Source organism: Ranitomeya imitator, chromosome 5 (genome assembly GCF_032444005.1).
Source record: "Ranitomeya imitator isolate aRanImi1 chromosome 5, aRanImi1.pri, whole genome shotgun sequence".
NCBI classification, from domain to species: domain Eukaryota; kingdom Metazoa; phylum Chordata; class Amphibia; order Anura; family Dendrobatidae; genus Ranitomeya; species Ranitomeya imitator.
This window is the reverse complement of record NC_091286.1, coordinates 568,337,401-568,359,267: the sequence shown is the minus strand read 5'-3', so window position 1 is coordinate 568,359,267 and position 21,867 is coordinate 568,337,401. Positions and strand designations below refer to the sequence as shown.

General features: G+C 45.6%; 1 protein-coding gene across 5 annotated transcripts in view; it reads right to left on the bottom strand.

Moving 5' to 3' along the window:
* ATG16L1 (autophagy related 16 like 1) overlaps nt 1-21,867 on the bottom strand; it is a 90,205-nt gene that overhangs the window by 53,811 nt on the left and 14,527 nt on the right. For 2 of the 5 annotated variants that reach the window (XM_069727769.1, XM_069727774.1), the window contains exons 2-8: nt 18,311-18,401; nt 13,234-13,339; nt 11,976-12,049; nt 10,556-10,807; nt 9,770-9,835; nt 5,000-5,083; nt 2,439-2,498 (exon numbers count right to left, since the gene is read on the bottom strand). In XM_069727769.1, the coding sequence (XP_069583870.1) occupies nt 2,439-2,498; nt 5,000-5,083; nt 9,770-9,835; nt 10,556-10,807; nt 11,976-12,049; nt 13,234-13,339; nt 18,311-18,401 (733 nt within the window). The remainder of the gene's footprint in view (nt 1-2,438; nt 2,499-4,999; nt 5,084-9,769; nt 9,836-10,555; nt 10,808-11,975; nt 12,050-13,233; nt 13,340-18,310; nt 18,402-21,867) is intronic. The other 3 variants (XM_069727770.1, XM_069727771.1, XM_069727773.1) reach the window with 3 other exon arrangements.

The following is a 21,867-nucleotide window of genomic DNA, read 5'->3' as shown; positions in this document are numbered from 1 at the left end:
TTCTCTGCACAGATTTATCACAAAAAACAGGGATTTTTGTGTACTCGCCGTAATATCCTTTTCTCCGAGCCACTCATTACGGTCCTGTGTCCCCCAATGTGGCGAAGGAGAAAAAGTGAACGAGAATCCTGAAGTCTCATGCACATGTTGCTTATGCTTGTCAATTCTTTCAGCATTTTTGCTGCAAATTTCACTCATACTAATAAGGGGGGAAAAACCTGCACCAAAAACGAGTATATTTTAAGCAGCGTTTTGCCTTTCAAGAGATGCAGAAATTTCTGCACCAAATGTTTAACGTGAGCACACAGCCTTAAAGTTTGTGTTAAAGGAACTTTAGCTAAATAATGGAGTTCAACAAGCTGACAGCAGACGGCTTACCACAGCATTTACAGCCTTGTACACCATTGTCAAGTTCAACACTGCCAGAAGTAATTCAATAAAAACAGCAGGACAAGGCTGCAGATGCTGCTACAGTTCTTGGAGTCAAAGCCAGGACCGGATCCAGTAGGATAAAAGCAAAAATCCCGGCTTTGTCTCTTCCATTCCTCATGGATCCTATTCTCACTTCAGTTTTCAAAAAACTGCATCAAAAGCCGCTTGTATGACTTCAGTCTAAAGAAAGCAGAGCCAGTCTTTATTATGCTTTGCTTATATAGCGCCATCATATTCCACAGCACTCTATAGACTTTATCATCACTGTCCCCATTGGGGCTCACAGTCTAGATTCCCTATCAGTATGTCTTTGGAATGTGGGAGGAAACCTGAGAACCCGGAGGAAACCCACGCAAACACGGGGAGAACAAACTCCTGGCAGATGTTGTCCTTGGTGGGATTTGAACCCAGGACCCCGGCGTTCACTGACGGTCAAGGACAGGTAGAAAAAAAATCCCACACAGACTAATCAGATCACCCATTTTCCAATGTAGCACAAAAATATGATAGCTGGACTCTGACATCTGTGGCACCCCCGAAAATAAGCACCAATCGTTTCAACCACGTGCAAATTGAGTTTTGGAAAATCCCATCCCCTAGTTTTGTGCGGCCCTGCGCTTAGTTACCCGATGTTTACCCTGGTTACCAGTGAAGACATCGCTGGATCGGTGTCACACACGCCGATCCAGCGATGTCAGCAGGAGATCCAGCGACGAAATAAAGTTCTGGACTTTCTTCAGCGACCAACGATCTCCCAGCAGGGGCCTGATCGTTGGTCGCTGTCACACAACGATTTCCTTAACGATATCGTTGCTACGTCACAAAAAGCAACGATATCGTTAACAATATCGTTATGTGTGAAGGTACCTTAAGTCTGCTAGGACAACGTATTCTTAAATTTCATGAGAGTGAACAGCAAGACAAAGGACGTGGGCAGCCATGTTCCATCATTTATTACACCTCCCGCTCTTCGGGGAAATTCGCAGGTTTAGAATACCCGGTGTTTAATGTTACAAAAACTGAAATCGACATCTACACAACTTACTGCATATATCTTGGGCAAGATGTAAATCAATCATTTTATTATTTATTTTTTTAAACTCATACTGGAAAAATCATGTTAAAAGAGTGATCATAAAAAGGCAACGTCTCATTTGCTAACCACATAAAAAAAATGGAAAGGTTGAAATTAACTTGCAAAAAAAAAAAAAAAAAAAAGCCTAGAAAAAAGAAGCTCAAAGGCTGCAACATATGAACAGCAAGGAGTTCTTGCAAGGAGATGAATAAGTTTATTCTTTTAAGTGTTTTTTAGTGGCTTTTTCCGCAAACAAAAAAAAAAAACAATGGAAAAAGACGCAGAGTGAACACACCCTTAGGTTTAATGTTATCATTGCACAAAACTTTTCGTACAAAAGTCATTTGCAACTACGTCTTTCAATAAAAAACAAAAACAAAAAAACACTTACAATCTAACAGATCTAACACTTTTGAGAAGTTTTTAAAGGGAACCCACTGCAAAATCCTGCTAAAAAAAAAAAAAAAAATCATGGAAAACTTTTTTTTCTATTTTTTTTTTTTTTTTTTTTTTTAAAGAGTTTTGCTTCTCTGAACAGGTTGGTGGGAAAAAAAAGCACATGTTACGTCTTAGTAGGAATCCTTTCCAAAGTAGTGACAGTGCAATAAATAGGATGCCAAGAATGCATCAGAAAAAGAATGCAAAATATATATAAAAAAAATAAATAAAAATAAATACATACTCCTCCAAACATGAAGCCTTTTCTGAAACATTTTCAACTTGAAAAACTCGTCAAAAACTGTGAACATAGCCCGACCGACCATGCTGGAAAGTAACTGGAGCACAATTTACACACTAGTTCCCAACAGAGATACACGTCACAGATCTTCACCAGTGAGTACAGAGATTTTCTAATTCTATCACAAAAAGGAAAAAAATGTGCAGAAAGGACACAACCGTGGCACAGGAATATAGGAGGGTGAAGACCTACCCGAAGATATTAGAGATAGAATCCAGAAGGCCTCCTACGGCGGGCTGAGAGAGTCTCTTACTGGAGGGAGAGGGAGCACACGAATAAACCAAGTGATCATTATTGTCCAAATCTGAAAACATCTCAGCTGTCAATATCAGGACCTTAAAATGGACAAAGACTCCAGAGACAACATTCAGCCATTGGGCAAGACAGAAGGATGAGTTCAGGAGGTCTCAGGCAAAGCATATTAGCATGGCGGGTAAGCAGAGATCAGAGGAACGATGACAACAAGCAGTGAACGCACAGACTGATGGAGGATAGGGCTGGAAGAGGCAATAGTTGGTAAACCCTTGTCACATTACAATGGGGAGATCCGCTGCTCCCTCCCGCGGGATCCATTATAACAAAAAGGTGCAGGATCCGCTGCTCCTTTCCCTAGACAATCACTATTTGTATTGTCAGCTCTGATTGTCAGGAGGAGTAAAGGCCCCGTCACACATAGCGACGCTGCAGCGATACCGACAACGATCCGGATCGCTGCAGCGTCGCTGTTTGGTCGCTGGAGAGCTGTCACACAGACAGCTCTCCAGCGACCAACGATCCCGAGGTCCCCGGTAACCAGGGTAAACATCGGGTAACTAAGCGCAGGGCCGCGCTTAGTAACCCGATGTTTACCCTGGTTACCATCGTTAAAGTAAAAAAAAAACAAACGCTACATACTTACCTATCGCTCTGTCCTCAGTGCTCTGCTTCTCTGGTCTGGCTGTGAGCGGCAGGCAGCCGGAAAGCAGAGAGGTGACGTCACCGCTCTGCTTTCTGGCTGCCCGGCGCTCACAGCCAGACCAGAGAAGCACAGCGCCGAGGACAGACAGCGGAAGGTAAGTATGTAGCGTTTGTTTTTTTTACTTTTTAGGATGGTAACCAGGGTAAACATCGGGTTACTAAGCGCGGCCCTGCGCTTAGTTACCCGATGTTTACCCTGGTTACCGGGGACCTCGGGATCGTTGGTCGCTGGAGAGCGGTCTGTGTGACAGCTCTCCAGCGACCAAACAGCGACGCTGCAGCGATCCGGATCGTTGTCGGTATCGCTGCAGCGTCGCTATGTGTGACGGTACCTTTATGTAGGTACAACCCCGTCTAGGTCAATGGTGTCTGTATTATTACTGCTTATGACAATTAATGAGCTGGACTGGGAGAACTGGGAGACCCATCACACCGGTGGCGTTCTTGCTAAAAGAATTTAAAGGGTGTTTTTTTTTTTTTTTATCAAGACATTGCACACTATTAACCCCAGCTTAACTAATTGGAATATCAAAACTGCGAAAGAAAAACCGTGAATACTCTGCTGCTCCAACGATGTCGATGTGGCTGGTCCTGGTGGGCGCGACGTTGTTCCACGTGCCGGTGTAGCAGTAAATGAGTGGCAGCTCATCAGCTGTAGCCTTTACTACTTTATGAGAGTGAATGTCCGTCCTGACGGACTATGGCTGAGCTGCAGACAAAAATACAGCTGGCACGCGACACAAAAAGGTCACTTCCGCCAGGAACAATGGTGCCGTCCTAGCACCGATGCAGGAGGAGAGTATTCACGGGTTTTATTTTATGTGGGGTCCTGGATAGGACGTATTGAAACTCAGCAAGTCAATCAGCCTTTCCTCAGTCTATATAAAATATTTGTAGGCAATCAGGCTACCTGCAAACACATCAGACTGCCAAGCCTGCCAAAACCAGCAAATCTTTACCTTTTGCGCGAAGTTTAAAAGTGAAATCTAAAGCATGTGACATTGGTTGGGTCCATGAGCTCAGACCTCTTCTGAAACCTTGTGAGCCAGGCCAGGGTGACATGACACCACGGCTCACAGTTCCAAGCCCACAAACTGACAGCTGTACAGATCCCAGAGAAGCTGTCCGCTCAGGAGCAGGGGCTGCACGGCGAGGAGGTGTCAGTGAATGTTAGCAGAATTTTGACTATTATGTCCGAATAGTCCTAAAAATTCTTCTCCAACCCAATGTTAAAATGCAGCAAGGAACATTTTTCCAGCTCCTTCGTTTTGAAGTCCCTGTGAATAAGATCTACGGTGGCACTTAGACACAAGATGGCGGCGTTCGTGTAAAACATGAACAAGACATTGTGCTTAATAAAGTGTCTGTTAGTAGCAGGGCTGTGGAGTCGGAGTCTGTGTCATGGAAATTGAGGAGTTGGACGTTTGGCTTACCGACTCCACAGCCCTGGTTAGTAGGACAAGCAGGGTTAATACACAAAAGACGGAGTCTAGAAGCTTCCTTTAATCCAGCATCGGGGAATGAGAAATTTTAGGCTTATCGAATAAAAGTCACCGGTAAAATTTTATGAAGTAAAAAAATAAACTGTCAACACAACATTATTTAATAAATGATAGAATATTCCAGCTTGTTCCTCTCTGCACACATTGTTGTCTTCCTAAAATCCCCCATTACATGACACTAGTGTGCTGGACACAAATGCTGGAGTAGAAGAGCTCATGGAGTCAAGGAATTTCATGGCATTGGTCATATATTATATATATTTACACACAGAAATTAACATAAAACTAACTTACTTTGTCATTCGCACAGATGCTGGCGGGGCAGAGGCATCCCCCGAGGGGTCCCCATGATCATTCAGTACTTCAATATCATCATCTCTGCAGGAGAGGAGAACACAAGACATCATGCACAGAGAAAATATACACCAGGGGTCTGTTAGCCTAACAATAACCAGATCCCCCCAGACTGATGAACATTGGGATGTGTAAAAAGCTGAAAGCATGAAGTGAATGGGTTAGAGCAGAAAGTGGAAAAAAGCAGCAGATGTAAAGGGAACCTGTCAGCAGGATTGTGCACAGTAATCTCAGTGTCAGGTCGGCGACGTTATACAGAATAAAATAATATTTGGGGCGATGAAATCCGTCTTGTGTAATCAGTGTTAGAAGTTTTCAGCATATGCCCGTGTGCTCCAGGGCAAGACTGTAGATAGTCATCTTCCTCCTCTAAGCCACAGAAACCAAGGAGAGACCTGACCACAGGCCCCGAAGCACAAATAGCCTGTTTCCATGATGAGGAACATTTTTTGTGATTGCGAGCATTCAAGCATTAAAGTCTATTGGGATCCATTAAAATCAGAAGACATATCTTTCATTTCAGTTTCTCCCCCACTAATCACTGATCCATTGCCAAGAGTCCATTAATAAGAAAAAGATTATTAAACAGCTCTTCAGTTTTTAAAAACGTATGAGGAAAACATGGATGCAACACAGAGGTAGAATTAATGCAAAATGGAAAAAAACTGACTGTATTCTAAGGCCACACCAAAATACACAAGAGCGAGTCACTGACTATTGTGCTTTTTTCCTCCCTTTTATGTGTTTTTGGTGCAGATTTAAAGCATCAGGTTTCTTTCATGCATTTTTTAGTGCTGAAACTCTGGCACTTAAAGGGAACCTGTCACCCCCCCTCAGGCGTTTGTAACTAAAAGAGCCATCATGTGCTGCACTAATGCTGCATTCTGACAAGGTGGCTCTTTTCGTTCGGGTTCCTGGCACTGCTGCAATACCTGTGAAATCGTCCGGGGGGCAGGTCTTTCCCCCTAATCCAGATGCCTCACATCCGTCACTCATGGCCTCTGGGCGCCGGATCCTCTTCCTTCATTAGCGTCCCCGGCGCCTGCACGGTTCTTTTTTTTTTTTTTTCGGGCATGTGCAGTTGCACTGCCCTTTGAACTTCCAGCGCAGGCGCCGGGGACACTAATGAAGGAAGGGGAGGCGGCACCCGGCGCGCAGAGGCCATGATTGACGGATGTGAGGCATCAGGATTAGGGGGAAAGACCTGCCCTGTGACAATTTCACAGGTGTGAGGGACAAACTTCAAAAGCGATTATCGCAGCAGTGCCAGGGACCCGAACTAAAAGAGCCACCTTGTCAGAATGCAGCATTAGTGCAGCACAAGGTGGCTCTTTTAGTTACAAACGCCAGGGGGGGGGGGGGGGGGGATGGGGGGGCGGGGGCTTGGGCGGGGACACTTTCCCTTTAAAAATGCATCTGCGTTATTACATGCGCTTCCTCAGGTCTCAAAAGTGTGTATATGTATATAAATATAATAGATATATAGAGATATACACACACGCACTCATACATACATACACGCGCACACACATACACTCATATACACACACACACGTACATACATACACACACTCATACATACACACACACACATACACACACACTCATACATACACACACACACACAAACACACATACATACATACATACACACACACTCATACATACACACACACACATACATACACACACACTCATACATACACACACTCATACATACACACACACACTCATACATACACACACACATACACACACATACATACATACACACACTCACACAAACACACACACACTCATACATACACACACACACTCATACATACACACACACACTCATACATACACACACACTCATACATACACACACACACATACATACACACACACACATACATACACACACACTCATACATACACACACACTCATACATACACACACACTCATACATACACACACACATACACACACACTCATACATACACACACACTCATACATACACACACACTCATACATACACACACACTCATACATACACACACACTCATACATACACACACACTCATACATACACACACACTCATACATACACACACACTCATACATACACACACACTCATACATACACACACACTCATACATACACACACACTCATACATACACACACACTCATACATACACACACACTCATACATACACACACACTCATACATACACACACACTCATACATACACACACACTCATACATACACACACACTCATACATACACACACACTCATACATACACACACACTCATACATACACACACACTCATACATACACACACACTCATACATACACACACACACTCATACATACACACACACTCATACATACACACACACTCATACATACACACACACTCATACATACACACACACTCATACATACACACACACACACTCATACATACACACACACTCATACATACACACACACACACTCATACATACACACACACACACTCATACATACACACACACACACTCATACATACACACACACACACTCATACATACACACAAACACAGTATAAATAAAAAAAGCTGACTGCCAATACCAAACAGTTAAAGACAAGTGTGAGAAGGTGCAAGTCGAGAGAGCCACTCTATATGTAGCTAATTAAAGCTGCACTCTGAAATGCTATAGTACAGAGGTCCCCAACTCCAGTCCTCAAGGCCCACCAACAGGTCATGTTTTCAGGATTTCCTTTGCATTGCACAGGTGATGCAATTATTACCTGGGCAAGACTAAGGAAATCCTGAAAACATGACATGTTGGTGGGCCTTGAGGACTGGAGTTGGGGACCCCTGCTATAGTACGTAAACATTGAGTACATGAAATTGAAAGTGCATCACTGCTGTAGAAACCATGTTAAATAATGAAGGTACATCGTACACAAATTGGCAAATTCATGTGAGCCCAATAGCCAGCGATAAGGCGTACCTCTTTGTTGGGGCCCTAAACCTAAAATGATGCCTCTGCCGGGCTAAAACCCTACAAGTATATGGGCAGGTAGGGTCAAGCTCTATTTAACCTTAGGCTGACGGGAGGACTGCTCAGTCAGAAGGCATATACTACAAGAGGTACGCCTTGTCACTGGGTGTTTGGCCAATTTGTGCACCAAGTACCTTCATTATTTATCCGATATGTCTCCTGTGCTTCTCGGCCCCTGGCGGCTATTAAAGTATGTTTTTCTCTGAAATACCCCAGCATTTCAGGGTCAAACATTTGTGCGTGAGATTCTACAGCCATTACCTCATACATGCTGCCCTCCACCATGGATTGGTAGCTTTCTGTGTATACTGTGCATAGGCAGAAAGATGCCAACCAGGGATGTGGAAGGGACTGTACATAGCTCAGCAGTCAGAGAACTGGTAGGTCTGCAGGAGATAAACCAGTGATTTTTACCAAACCTACAGCAAGCAGCTCAGCAAGTGACAGGGATCAGGGTCCCTGCCCCTACATCACACTGTTCATAGATTACATAACAAAATTCCTGGTGACAGGTGTATTTTAATAAACATTTGTGCCATGTCCTGCATAGTGATTGATTTTGTACATTGCTTTATAATGAGCAAAATTGGATATGTTGAGTTGCTACTACAGCTAAGTTAAGTACATGTACCGAAAGGTCTTATTGTAGTATGTATTCTTCCCACCATCAGCTAATCAAAACCATATCATTTACTGCTTTTCATAAAGTTTAGAAACCAGTTATTCAGCCTTGGGTATAATGAGCATGGCTGTGCCTGGATCGGCTGTGATACGGACTGTGATCTCTCCTGTGGTCTCCATCAGTCACATTCTCCAATGTCCTGTGTGCACCTGACCTGCATACAAGTCCCACGTCGATGCCGCCAGCACTGTGCTGCAGCTTTCTTGCATCTGATTTTCAGACCTTTGGCAGAGCTGTCAAGAACAGCCAAAGGAGGGAGCCAGTCATCAGGCGTTTACACCCCCAAGTAATGGCGTGTGTGTAAAGGCCCTTTAATGCTTATTACGTCCCTACCTAGACTTTAGGATTTTTTTTAGCAATTTTAGAGAAATCCACCATTTACGTTTTAGTCACAAGTACTGCGAGTTGAGCTCTGCACTTACAGATCTACCGTCTCTCTCACTTTTCTCCGCTGACGGCCTCCGGTCTCTGACCAACAAGTCACTCGTCTCCGCTTTCTGCACATGCACTTTCCCTCCTTGCGAAACAACCCCGGGCAATGTGCAAAATCTCAAGTAGGGAAATAATTCACCAAGATGAGAGAGACCTGTCAAAGACTGCAGGAAGGTGGTAAAAGTGAGAGGCAGGACGGCTGTAAGCGCTCTGCCTGCAGCACTGCACTGGCAACTATATAGTCAACTTTGGCACTCTTTAAAAATGTCCAAAAGAAATACTACGTACAAGGTAAGGATTTCATAAGCATTAAAGGGAATGTACACACAACGCCATAAGCTAGGGGTGTAATATCCTCATGACCGCTTCCCTTTAAATTGCTATGATGGGAGCTAGCACTGATCAGAGCAGTCACTCTTGGGTGCCAGATGTAGAACACAGCCAGCAACCGCACAGCATTGAGTTGATTATACATGTACGACAGATGTTGCGAAAAAGGAAAACCTGTTGCTTAGTGGTACCGTAACATAGGTAAGAAAAGTAATAATACTCACTGCTCCACTGACACGGGCTCCTTGGCTGCTTCAGCCAACTCTTTCTGTAGCCGGGCCTGCCGCCTCCTGAAAAAGTGTCAATTCCAGTATAGATCACTAAATTATCATACACGGGGAAGCCAGTAATCTAAATACAAATTCCTACACTGGCGCCCTACATAAAACATGTCGAGAATGTTAGTAGGCTATTATCACCTTATGGCAATACCATGTTACAGTACTTTGTGCTCGGGAAGGTCTTATACCATTTGCCCCTGCAGAGCTGCGCTCCTAGCCACCAACTGCAGAGGAAGCCGTGCTGAATCGGGGCTGTAGCTTTTATTTCGAGGATAGTCATATTTCCATAGATCAGAATGTGATAGCATATGCTAGAGATAAGCCAACACATTAGGAAAGCGAAATATCTCTACGCGGCCAAAAATGGAAAACCTACAATAGAGAACACTTAGTTTTTTTTTGGCTAAGTAATCACAACATTTTTTGCAGCAGGAACATTGAGAACCCTGTGAGAGACACTAAGGGAAAGTTAATGGTCTATTTACCGGCATATTTAATGGTTAATTTGAAGGTAAAGCGCTAAGGACGCAAGGTATAATAAGGCGTTTAAAACCCCCGATAGTATTTTTCTAATACATGTATAGTCAGATAAATACATGCCATTGCCCCAGGGTTATTTGTTAGGAGGGTAAAAAGTAAAAAGCTAGTGTGTAGGGCTAAGAAGTGATAATCACTCCTGCATTCATGTCACAAGTAGATAAAATGTGGATACAAGTGAGTAAATCTTACTTTGAGTCCTTCTCGTTTTCAGCATTGAGCCGATTGGCCTCCAGGGCTTTCTCTGCCATCCAGCGAGTCACCAGCTCCTGGTTATCCTCGGTAGTCTTCCGCAGCTTCTCTTCCAGGGCGTTAAATGTGATCTGCAAAGCGTCGTACTCGTCCTTCAGGGTTTGGTTGACGCGCTCCAGATCCTGCAGTTTATTGCGTAAATCCTGACACTCTGTCTGGAGTTCACTAATTGTGCGCTGATATTCCTCAATCCTGTAAGACAGTGGATACCAACGTTGGCAAGTTTAAGTATCCAAAGGGAATCCATCACCCTCTTTTTTGCGGTCCTCTCTATCAAAGAATTAAACTTAAGGCTGTGTTCACACATTGGAGCAGCAAATGTGATCGCCATGAAAAAGTGGAACACCTGGTGCCAAAACAGCTAAGGCATAAAAAAAGAAAACCTTGTAGCACCGACCACGGCAGATACAATTATTAGCAATAACTACTTCACTGATTACACACGCTCTGCCTTTATTTGGCGGTGACGCTCTCCTGATTGAAAGATTCTTTGCCCTTGTGTCCGACTATCCAATCTTTGGAAAATTGTTCCTATAGAAAATTACATTTTATTAGTTTTTTTTTCCCCCACATTTTATTAACAACATGCATTTTCTGATACTTGAAGTCTGGTAAATTGATGGCCATGGTAAAGACTAAAAGGGAACCGGTCATGTCCCAAACAGCTATTACCATGCAGAGATGGGGTTAATCCGCAGATTATTAATATAATAAAGCCGTGTAGCTGCTGCACTGAAAGCCCCGCTGCTGGGAGGAAATTAACCTCCGGATTTTAGTCAGAGGTGTGGCCTCAGTAGCCACGCCCCCAGCACTGACTGACAGCTGGATCAGCACTGACTCACTCTAGAAGCAGCTGTCAGTCAGTGCCAGGGTGCGGTTACAGCCACCACGCACTATGTAGCCGTTCCTCTGTGACAAAGCCGGAAGCGGCTTGGAGGATTAAAGTTCATTTTCTCCCGGCAGCTAGGCTCTCAGTGCGACGGACGCACGCCTTTAGAACCTAAATAATCTGTAGATTAACCCCATATATGGAGGTTAATAGAGCTTTTTTTGACATGACAGGTTAACTTTAAAATAGAGCACACTTTTGATGCCTTTTAAAACACTACCATACCCATAATTATAGGCGGCAGGAGGACTTCCCACATAACTCATCCTGCACATCTCTTTGTCTGGTGCCTTCAATCTAAAGTATTGTAAGTTTTTCCTTTTAGCATGCAGTGTTGCTGACAACTGGAATAAGGATACAGAAAGGGCACTTCCAGGATGCTATGGGACATATAGAGGGAAAAAAGGACAGAGGAAAAAAACAAAGGAACATGCAAACAACAAGGGCGAGGAGCACAAGGCTTTTACTCACGTTTCCTTGTTGGCCTGGATTTCTCTGTCCTTCTGCTGCATTTGATTGTTTAGTTCGATCACGGTCTGGGCGAGCTGAGAGGGAGGGACATGGACATTTACTGACAGCATGTGGAAAATGGATCGACAATCACAGCTTGGAAAACACATTCTCCCTGCAGCTACACAGAACTATTAAAGCTACACAAGTCCATCCTACTGTTATTGAATGGACATTCTGATAACACGGATTATTATTTATACATTGGGCATCTCGGAGCCAACATGGGACCAGAACCATGGGGAAATGCCTTTTCTTTGCAGCACAGGCCATGAAAAAAAAAGCCAATTCCAGGTGAACACAGCAAATACTTTTAAGGACGGTACCAAATAATAGCCTGCATTTCACAAAATGCACAACATTTACCAGATACTAGCCATTAATCTGAATAAATAAGTTAAAGGGAAGGGGTCATGTATCCCAAACTGCAGCCAGTGAACGTTATTCCTGCATCCCAAAATATCCTTGGGGTCCAAGAGTTTTATTACAATGTGTGCCAAAATCACTTTGGCATCTAGTGAGCGACAGCGATATATTGGCTAGTACAAGTGTAGTAAGACGTCAATTCACCGAGACTAGCCCTGCATGAGATACTGTAATGGCGCCCTCGCCTCCGCCTCATTGGCTGAACGAGTGGGGGCACGGCATCACCTTCTTTCAATGAGTAAGTCTATTCCTGGCTTATCCGTGGGCTGCGCATGCCCAGGGAGGCATAGTGATGCCGGGTCCCACTGTCAGCCAGTGGGGAGGAGATCACACACAGGAGGGAGTGACTACAGTATCCCATGCAGGACTAGCCTCGGGAAAGGCACACCCCACCGGGCTATGCTTAGAGCAACAGTTTTGGCACACATTCTAATAAAAGTGGGGTTGGGACGCTCTAATGTGCACTGGCGGCATCTTGAGGAGCTTTGGGGACCTGACGGGTTTCTTATAAAAGGCTTGTCCCACAATCACAACTTATGGGATAGTTGAGAAGTTGATGCTCCCTAGAAGTCTGAACACTGGACTCAAAGATTCCCGAATTGGGCTCCTGTGTCCGATTGGAGCAGTGGTCAAACACGTCCAATGAAGCTCTATTTAAAGTCTATGGGTCTGCTGGAGACAACTGAGTACAGTGCTGGGGAGACTCAGACCATGAATATGCCCAGAATGTCAGCACACAAGCCAAAGCACTGCAAGGCAGGCCACAAGTTCTCATGTTCAGCAGAGTAATTACCTCTCCTCGCTTTTTATGAAGATCAGTCAGCTCCTCCTGGTGCTTTATCCTCATCTGAGCCATGTCCTGTAGTATAGCCTCGTGTCGCACACCATCTGGGCCTGGACTAAAATACAGGCAAGAGATCATGTACATTTTATGTAAGGTACAGAAGCCCACAACTGCAATAATGAAGAGGTCGCAGTGCCACATCCCCCCCTCGAGTTCTCCATTTCACAGGAGACTTGCCCTCAGTAGTAGGTACAGGGGACGGCTGCAGTTTCCTCATAGACCTGTGAAAGGAGCGCAGATCTGCAGCCCCTCCATCTTCATGATGCTAAAGAGGGAATACCCCAATCCAATAATTTTTGTTATGGCAAAGAACAGGGAAGTTATGTGTATAGCCATGGCCTCCGCATTTAATGTAATCTACATTTAATGTAATCTACAAATCCTCTCATCCCTTGGCATCACAGACTTGGCCCTTTCCTGGATCTCGTCATATCTGACAGACCGAACATTCAGTGTCTCCCTCCCCCACACCACCTCCTCACTTCGCCCCTTGTCAGTCGGTGTTCCTCAAGGCTCTGTTCTAGGACCCCTACTCTTCTCCATCTACACTTTCGGCCTGGGACAGCTCATAGAATCCCACGGTATGCAGTACCATCTCTACGCTGATGACACGCAGATCTACCTCTCCGGACCTGACCTCTCCTCCTTGCTTACCATAATCCCGCACTGTCTGTCTGCCATTTCAGCCTTCTTTTCTGCTCGCTTTCTACAACTGAACATGGACAAAACAGAATTCATCATCTTTCCCCCATCTCACTCTACCCCTCCACCAGACCTATCCATCAATGTCAATGGCTGCTCACTATCCCCAGTCCCACACGCCCGGTGCCTCGGGGTGATCCTCGACTCTGCCCTCTCTTTCAAGCCACATATCCAAGCCCTTGCCTCCTCCTGTCGTCTCAAACTCAAAAAATATTTCCCGGATCCGTGCTTTCCTTGACCGCAACACTGCAAAAACGCTAGTGCATGCCCTTATCATCTCCCGCCTCGACTACTGCAACCTCCTACTCTCTGGACTCCCCTCTAGCACTCTGGCACCACTCCAATCCATCCTACACTCTGCTGCCCGACTAATCCACCTGTCCCCCCGCTATTCCCCAGCCTCTCCCCTGTGTCAAGCCCTTCACTGGCTTCCTATCGCCCAGAGACTCCAGTTCAAAACCCTCACACTGACATACAAAGCCATCCACAACCTGTCTCCTCCATACATCTGTGACATGGTCTCCCGGTACCTACCTACACGCGACCTCCGATCCTCCCAAGACCTCCTTCTCTACTCCCCTCTCATCTCTTCTTCCCATAACCGCATCCAAGACTTCTCCCGTGCTTCCCCCATACTCTGGAACTCTCTACCCCAACACATCAGACTTGCGCCTACCATAGAAACCTTCAAAAAGAACCTGAAGACTCATCTCTTCCGACAAGCCTACAGCCTGCAGTGATCCTCAACCTACTGAACAGCCGCACAGCCAGCTCTTCCCTCTCCTAGTGTATCCTCACCCACCCCCTGCAGACTGAGCCCTCGCGGGCAGGGTCCTCCCTCCTTATGTACTCGTGTGCCTTGTTATCTGCTCATGTTTAATGTATTTGCCCCGTATTCACATGTAAAGCGCCATGGAATAAATGGCGCTATAAAAATGTATAATAATAATAATAATCTCATAGTAGCAGATAAACTATTATGAACAGTTTACTTAGTGAGTGATGACAGAGCAAAAGAAAGAATTTAATTTGTGACAACCAATTAAAAAAGAGAAAGGTCAACTGGACCGAGCAGACGTGTCTAGTAACACTCCTGTGATAACCACTAGCGATGAGCGAGTATACTCGGTGCTCAGGTGGTTTTCCGAGTATTTGTGAGTGCTCAAAGTATTAGTTTTCGTTGCCTCAGCTGCATGATTTACAGCTGCTGGACAGCCTGAATACATGTGGGGATTCCCTAACAAACAGGCATTCCTCACATGTATTCAGCCTGTCTAGCAGCCATAAATCACTAGCAGCCATAGATCATGCAGCTGCGTCAACAAGAACTAAACCTCCAAGCACTCACCAATACTCGGAGACCACCCGAGCAACAAGTGTGTGTGTGTGTGTGTGTGTGTGTGTGTGTGTGTGTGTGTGTGTGTGTGTGTGTGTGTGTGTATACGTATATATCTCTACTATATAAAGCTGAATGTGTGTATGTGTGTATGTATGTCCGGGATTGGCATCTGCACCGTCGCAGCTACAGCCACAAAATTTTGCACAGTCACACGTCTGGACCCTGAGAGCGTCATAGGCTATAATGTGAGGTGAAATTTTAACCCCGCGCATTCCAATTCACCAAACAATTTTGCCCCTATCTACATAATGGGAAAAAATGAAAGGAAAAGTGTTGGAGGCAAATTGACAGCTGCCAGATGTGAACAAGGGGGACGTAAAGAGTGAGAGCGATGGCGCCAAAGAGTATATACCGTACAGTTGCTAAGGTGGGGCCCCGACATGGGATACTCACCACACACGGGGATAGGAACACACACACAAAATGCGCCACACACTTCCACGTGCTTGAACACATATCACCCTCAGCACACATTTCACCACACATTCTCCAACCTCGCCACATAAAAGTCGAAACACAAAAGTCGCCGCTCAAAACTCGCCACGCGCAGAACTCGCCACATGCGAGGCTCTTGCAAAACTTGCCACAAGTGCAAAACTCACCTCATGGAAAACTCGCCACACGCAAAACTTGCACATGCGGAAAAATTGCCACATGCACAAAAGTTGCAACACATGCAAAATTTCTTCACACAAAACTTGCACATACTCAAAAGGCACCACACAAAACTCGCCACGTGCAAAACTCGCCATGCGCAAAACTTGCTGCACACAAGTTGCTACACTAACCTGTCACATGCAACTCGACACACAAAAAGTTGCTACACGCATGTTGCCACACACAACTCATCTCACAAAAGTCGCTACATACATGTCGCCACACGCAACTCAACACACACAACTTGACAAACGAAACTCGCCCTAAAACACACACAAGTCTGGTCTTATCCTTCAAAAATAAAAATCTGATTAAGCAGACAAACTACAACAAATGTACCATAAAGGAAATACGGCAGCTGTCAGTCACATGACCTGTCTATTATGTGTATGTGTGAGCTAATATATACTGCCAGGGGGAGGGCTTCCTGCTGGCTGGGGATTTATCAGGCTGCCAATTTAGCTTACAAATACTGATGTAAAAATACTGAGCAAATAACGTGTGAACGAGGTCTAATACAGGAGAAGACACACAGGTATATACTATATACAGGAGAGATGACACACAGGTATATACTATATAGAGGAGGAGATGACATACAGGTACATATATATACAGGAGGAGATGACATACAGGTATATACTATATACAGGAGGAGATGACACAGGTATATACTATATACAGGAGCAGATGACCTACAGGTATATACTATATACAGGAGGAGATGACACAGGTATATGCTATATATATAGAAGATGACATGCAGGTATATACTATATACAGGAGGAGATGACACACAGATATATACTATATACAGGGGAGATGACACAGGTATATACTATATATAGAAGGAGATGACATTCAGGTATATACCATATATAGGGGAGATGACACACAGCAGGTAAATAATATATACAGGGGAGATGACATACAGGTATATACTATATACAGGAGATGACATACAGATGTATACTATATATAAGGGAGATGACAAACATGTATATACTGAGGTGATGAGGTGAAAATGAGAGGTGTGAGGTGAAAATGAAAAGGTGTGAGTGCAAAATGAGAGGAGTGAGGAAAAATAATGGAGTGATCAGAATATGACAGATGTGAGGTTGAAATGACAAGTGTTAGGGGGGGGAATGAGAGGAGTGAGGGAGAAAATGAGAGATGTGAGGGAGAAAATGAGAGGCGGGATGGGAAAATAAGAGAAGTGACGTGCTATAACTAACCACAGATATTTACTATGCCCAGGCAACGCCGGGCTCCTCAGCTAGTATATATATATATATACTAGCTGAAGAGCCCGGCGTTGCCTGGGCATAGTAAATATCTGTGGTTAGTTATAGCACGTCACTTCTCTTATTTTCCCTATATATATATATATATATATATATATATATATATATATATATATATATATATATATATATATATTTTGTCTAAGGGGTGCTTCCGTCTGTCTGTCCTCAACTTCCGTAATGGAAATCCCGCGTCGCTGACTGGTCGCGGCAGCCATGACAGGCAGCTGCCGAGACCAATCAGCGACCAGCACAGTCCGATTAGTCCCTCCCCTACTCCCCTGCACTCACTGCCCGGCGCCCGCTCCATAATCCCCTCCAGTCACCGCTCACACAGGGTTAATGGCAGCGGTAACGGGCCGTGGTGTAACGCACTCCATTACCGCTGCTATTAACCCTGTGTATCCCCAACTATTTACTATTGATGCTGCCTATGCAGCATCAATAGTAAAAATATGTCATGTTAAAAGAAAAAAAACAAAAAAACAACTTGCTATACTCACCAACCGCCGCCTTTCCCGTTCCTCGCGACGCTCCGGTGACCGCTCCATTGCAAGCGGCAGCTTCCGGTTCCAGGGCTGGTGTGCGACAAGGACCTGCCATGACGTCATCACAAGTCCTGCTCACACCAGCCCTGGGACCGAAAGCTGCCGCTTGCAATGGAGCGGTCACCGGAGCGTCGCGAGGAGCGGGAACGGCGGCGGATGGTGAGTATAGCAGGACTTCAACGGGCCTTCGAAAGGTGAGTATATGTTTACTTTTTATTTTAAGTCTCTATACTACGTGGCTCTGTGCTGTATACTCTGTCGCTGGGCAATATACTATGTGGGCTGGGCAATATACTACGTGGGCACGCATATTCTAGAATACCCGATGCGTTAGATTCGGGCCACCATCTAGTCACTAATAACCACCATTACCAGTGTCCCGGGTGTATTATTACAGCACTTGTCCCTGGTTGTACCTGATGTCATGGCGGCCCTGCTCATACTTCTCTGCCTGCAGCTTTTCAGCCAACACAGATTGAAGGTCAGACTTTTCAAGCAACCTGTTATCTGTAGAGAGAAAACAAAGCAATTATCAGAAGAGGAATCCTATCTGCCTGAGGGATCTGACAGCAGAAATGGCAGATTGGTGCCCTTGACCCCACTGCCAGGAGATGTCAATAGCATCCACAGCGGGACATCAGGATAACTCATATCTGACACGTCGTTCTGGAAATAATATTTTTCACATATGAAATGGATTTTGCTTGTTGAATAATAAAGCTAACGTGTGATCTTCTCCACAGACCGCAGCGACCTCCGTACTGGGGTCTGCTCCTCACAGAGCAGGAGGGGTGGTAGGACCAAGCTGCGGTGGACTCTCTAGAGGTTCACCAGGCTAAGGCAATGTTCACCATCTGTCCAGAGGTCTCGTGGATTGTCATATTACCATATTATATACTAAGTAAATGAAAACAAGCTTTCAGCAGGAATCATTTCAGAAAATCTTGTGCCTACATATTGCTGCTACATGCTTTATTTGGGGAGACGATCCTTACCAGCCGGCACAATGGGAGGAATCATTTTGTGTATCGTTTAGGAGATCATGGCGGTGGAACTGAGCTCCTGTACATGCAGGACCACCGCAGCGGGACTGAGCTCCTGTACATGCAGGACCACCGCAGCGGGACAGCTACTGTACATGCAGGACCACCGCAGCGGGACTGAATTACTGTACATGCAGGACCACGAAGATGGGACTGAGCTACTGTACATGCAGGACCACGGCGGTGGGACCGAGCTACTGTACATGCAAGGCCACGGCGGTGGGACCGAGCTCCTGTACATGCAGGATCACGGCGGCGGGACTGAGCTACTGTACATGCATGATCACAGTGGCGGGACCGAGCTCCTGTACATGCAGGATCACGGCGGCGGGACCGAGCTCCTGTACATGCAGGATCACGGCGGCGGGACCGAGCTCCTGTACATGCAGGATCACGGTGGTGGGACTGAGCTCCTGTACATGCAGGATCACGGCGGCGGGACCGAGCTACTGTACATGCAGGACCACGGTGGCAGGACCGAGCTCCTGTACATGCAGGATCACGGCGGCGGGACTGAGCTCCTGTACATGCAGGATCACGGCGGCGGGACTGAGCTCCTGTACATGCAGGATCACGGAGGCGGGACTGAGCTCCTGTACATGCAGGATCACGGAGGCGGGACTGAGCTCCTGTACATGCAGGATCACGGAGGCGGGACTGAGCTGCAGTACATGCAGGACTGCGGCGGTGGGAATGAGCTACTGTACATGCATGATCACCGATACTAGACATTAAAAAGGAACCCCAACGCAGATATCCCCCGCGATTAAGTGATAATTTACAGTTTGGGTGGGAGTGACTGCTGGGACCTGCACTGATCGGCAGTATTGGGCAATTTTATCCCACTGGTGTATAACACGGCTGCCGTTTTATCAGATAGCACTCGGCCTAGTGTTATACTATGGGGCAGTGCAGATCTGCGATTATTTTCTCATGACAGTTCAGCATGAGAAAAATAGAGCATGCTGTGGGTGCATCTGATAATAGGACCATGTGCACCAATACAAGTCTATAAGTGCGTATGAAAGACTGCACTCTGATGTCATCCGTGTGCAGCCAGACATCAGTCTCCTCCACACCTGTGATAGGATTCCCTCAAAGGAGAGAATCGGTCGACACGAAGGAGTCACTTGGAGCAAACTCTAAGTGTCAGTTAATCAGCCCAATTTCTTCACATGAGAGAATCTACGGCCCTGTGAACGAGCCCTAATGGTGACTACAGGGATAAAGGCGTTTTGGGAATCATTGCAAATGCAATAAGTCTGACCCACACCCATCTAAGTTATCACTTAGCCAGGAGAGGTGAGAACTTATTTTCACTGGAGAGCCTCTTTAAGCAGAGTAAGTATTAGATCATGCAGTGCACATAGACTACCATTGTGCTCGGCAGCGCAGATCCTGCTTACACAGGACAGTGTTCTGGAGAAACTAATGAAACTCAATTTCTCCTGATAATTGAGCGTTTTGTTCGTTTATCGGACAACAGTAACATCGGAAAGTGAGCGCTACTAAGAACACGTGATGACAATGATGCAGTGTAAATGGACTAAGTGCTCTACAAACGCGCCGTGTACACCAATATGCATGCAACTCTCTGAAGAGGCAGGAGGTCCATACACTTTACATACACACACAAATCCTGGTTGCCCAAAGGGTAACCATAACGAAGAGATCCAGAATGATATTAATTAAGGTTTTATTGCAAAACTTAGTAAAATGCATAAAAAATGCCCAAGCACCCTAACATAAGGTGGAGGCTATGTGCGGTACATCATTTCAGAATATCACTTTGCATGGTAATGGTATCGTAGTGTGGCACCCCTAGGGGTATTTGCCACAAAAATAGTTACTGACAGTAAGTACAAATACTAAAATAGCAAGACTGCACTGCCACCTCCGGCCAGAAGGGGGAGCTCCAGAGACTCCCCTTGATCCATTCTGGTCTGAGAGAAGAAATGGCAGTTGGGCTAAGGAGCTGAAAGTGAGAGGTCATACAGCTGAATCTCTAACAGCCCTATGACGGTTTCCAGGCCTAAATCACCGGCCTGAGGAGAAGAGGGATAGAGAAAAAGGACATTGTGAGAACCGGGTAGCATTAATCACTACCCAGAACAGGCGCAAAGACGGATACCGGATCCGTGGCTGTATTCATTATATATAATACAGCAACCGGAAAAACGTGAGGTGATATCAGCTTCACTAGGGCCGGACGCAGCAACAGACACAGAGTTCAGCGGTACTCCCAGAGGGGGTAAACCGATAAAAGGACTCGGGTTGCCCGTCGAACCAGGACCCGGAGGGGACAGATTGGGCCGGCAGCCAGTTCACATACAGCAGCAGGGCCACACAGAAATTGCGCACAATAAGAGGCGAAGACCCCGGCAGGGTCAAAGTAACTCAGAGTTCCCATACAGACTCCGGTGACAGGACTGGTTGTAAATCCTTTTATGTTAAAGTAAACTGGTTAAACGTTTCAGTGCCTCAGTCTTTCATTTGGACAATAGCCATCTATCCAGGATCGGGATCGTCACCGCTGGGAGAACCTGCTGCTGATCAAGTAAGTGCCTGTCCCCTCATGATACCCCTTACACTGTGCATTGCCTGAGGCCACAGCACCGGGTCAAGCCACCCGTGACATCCCCCTCAAGAGATAGACCCCATTGGTCCGCTGCTGGGTACCCCGGTCTCCTGGGCGTCACAGTAGTAACATATTTCATTCTGTACATCTTAAGCTGCCTAAGCATGCCCAGAGTAGAACAGTAAAAGTGTACATAAACAGTTTATGTGGCCATATCTACCTGCAAGCAGCACAGCGTTCCACCTCACCCCAACGCACGTTTCGCACCAGGCTTCATCCGGAAGAAGCCTGGTAGATATGCAGGTAGATATGGCCACATAAACTGTTTATGTACACTTTTACTGTTATACTC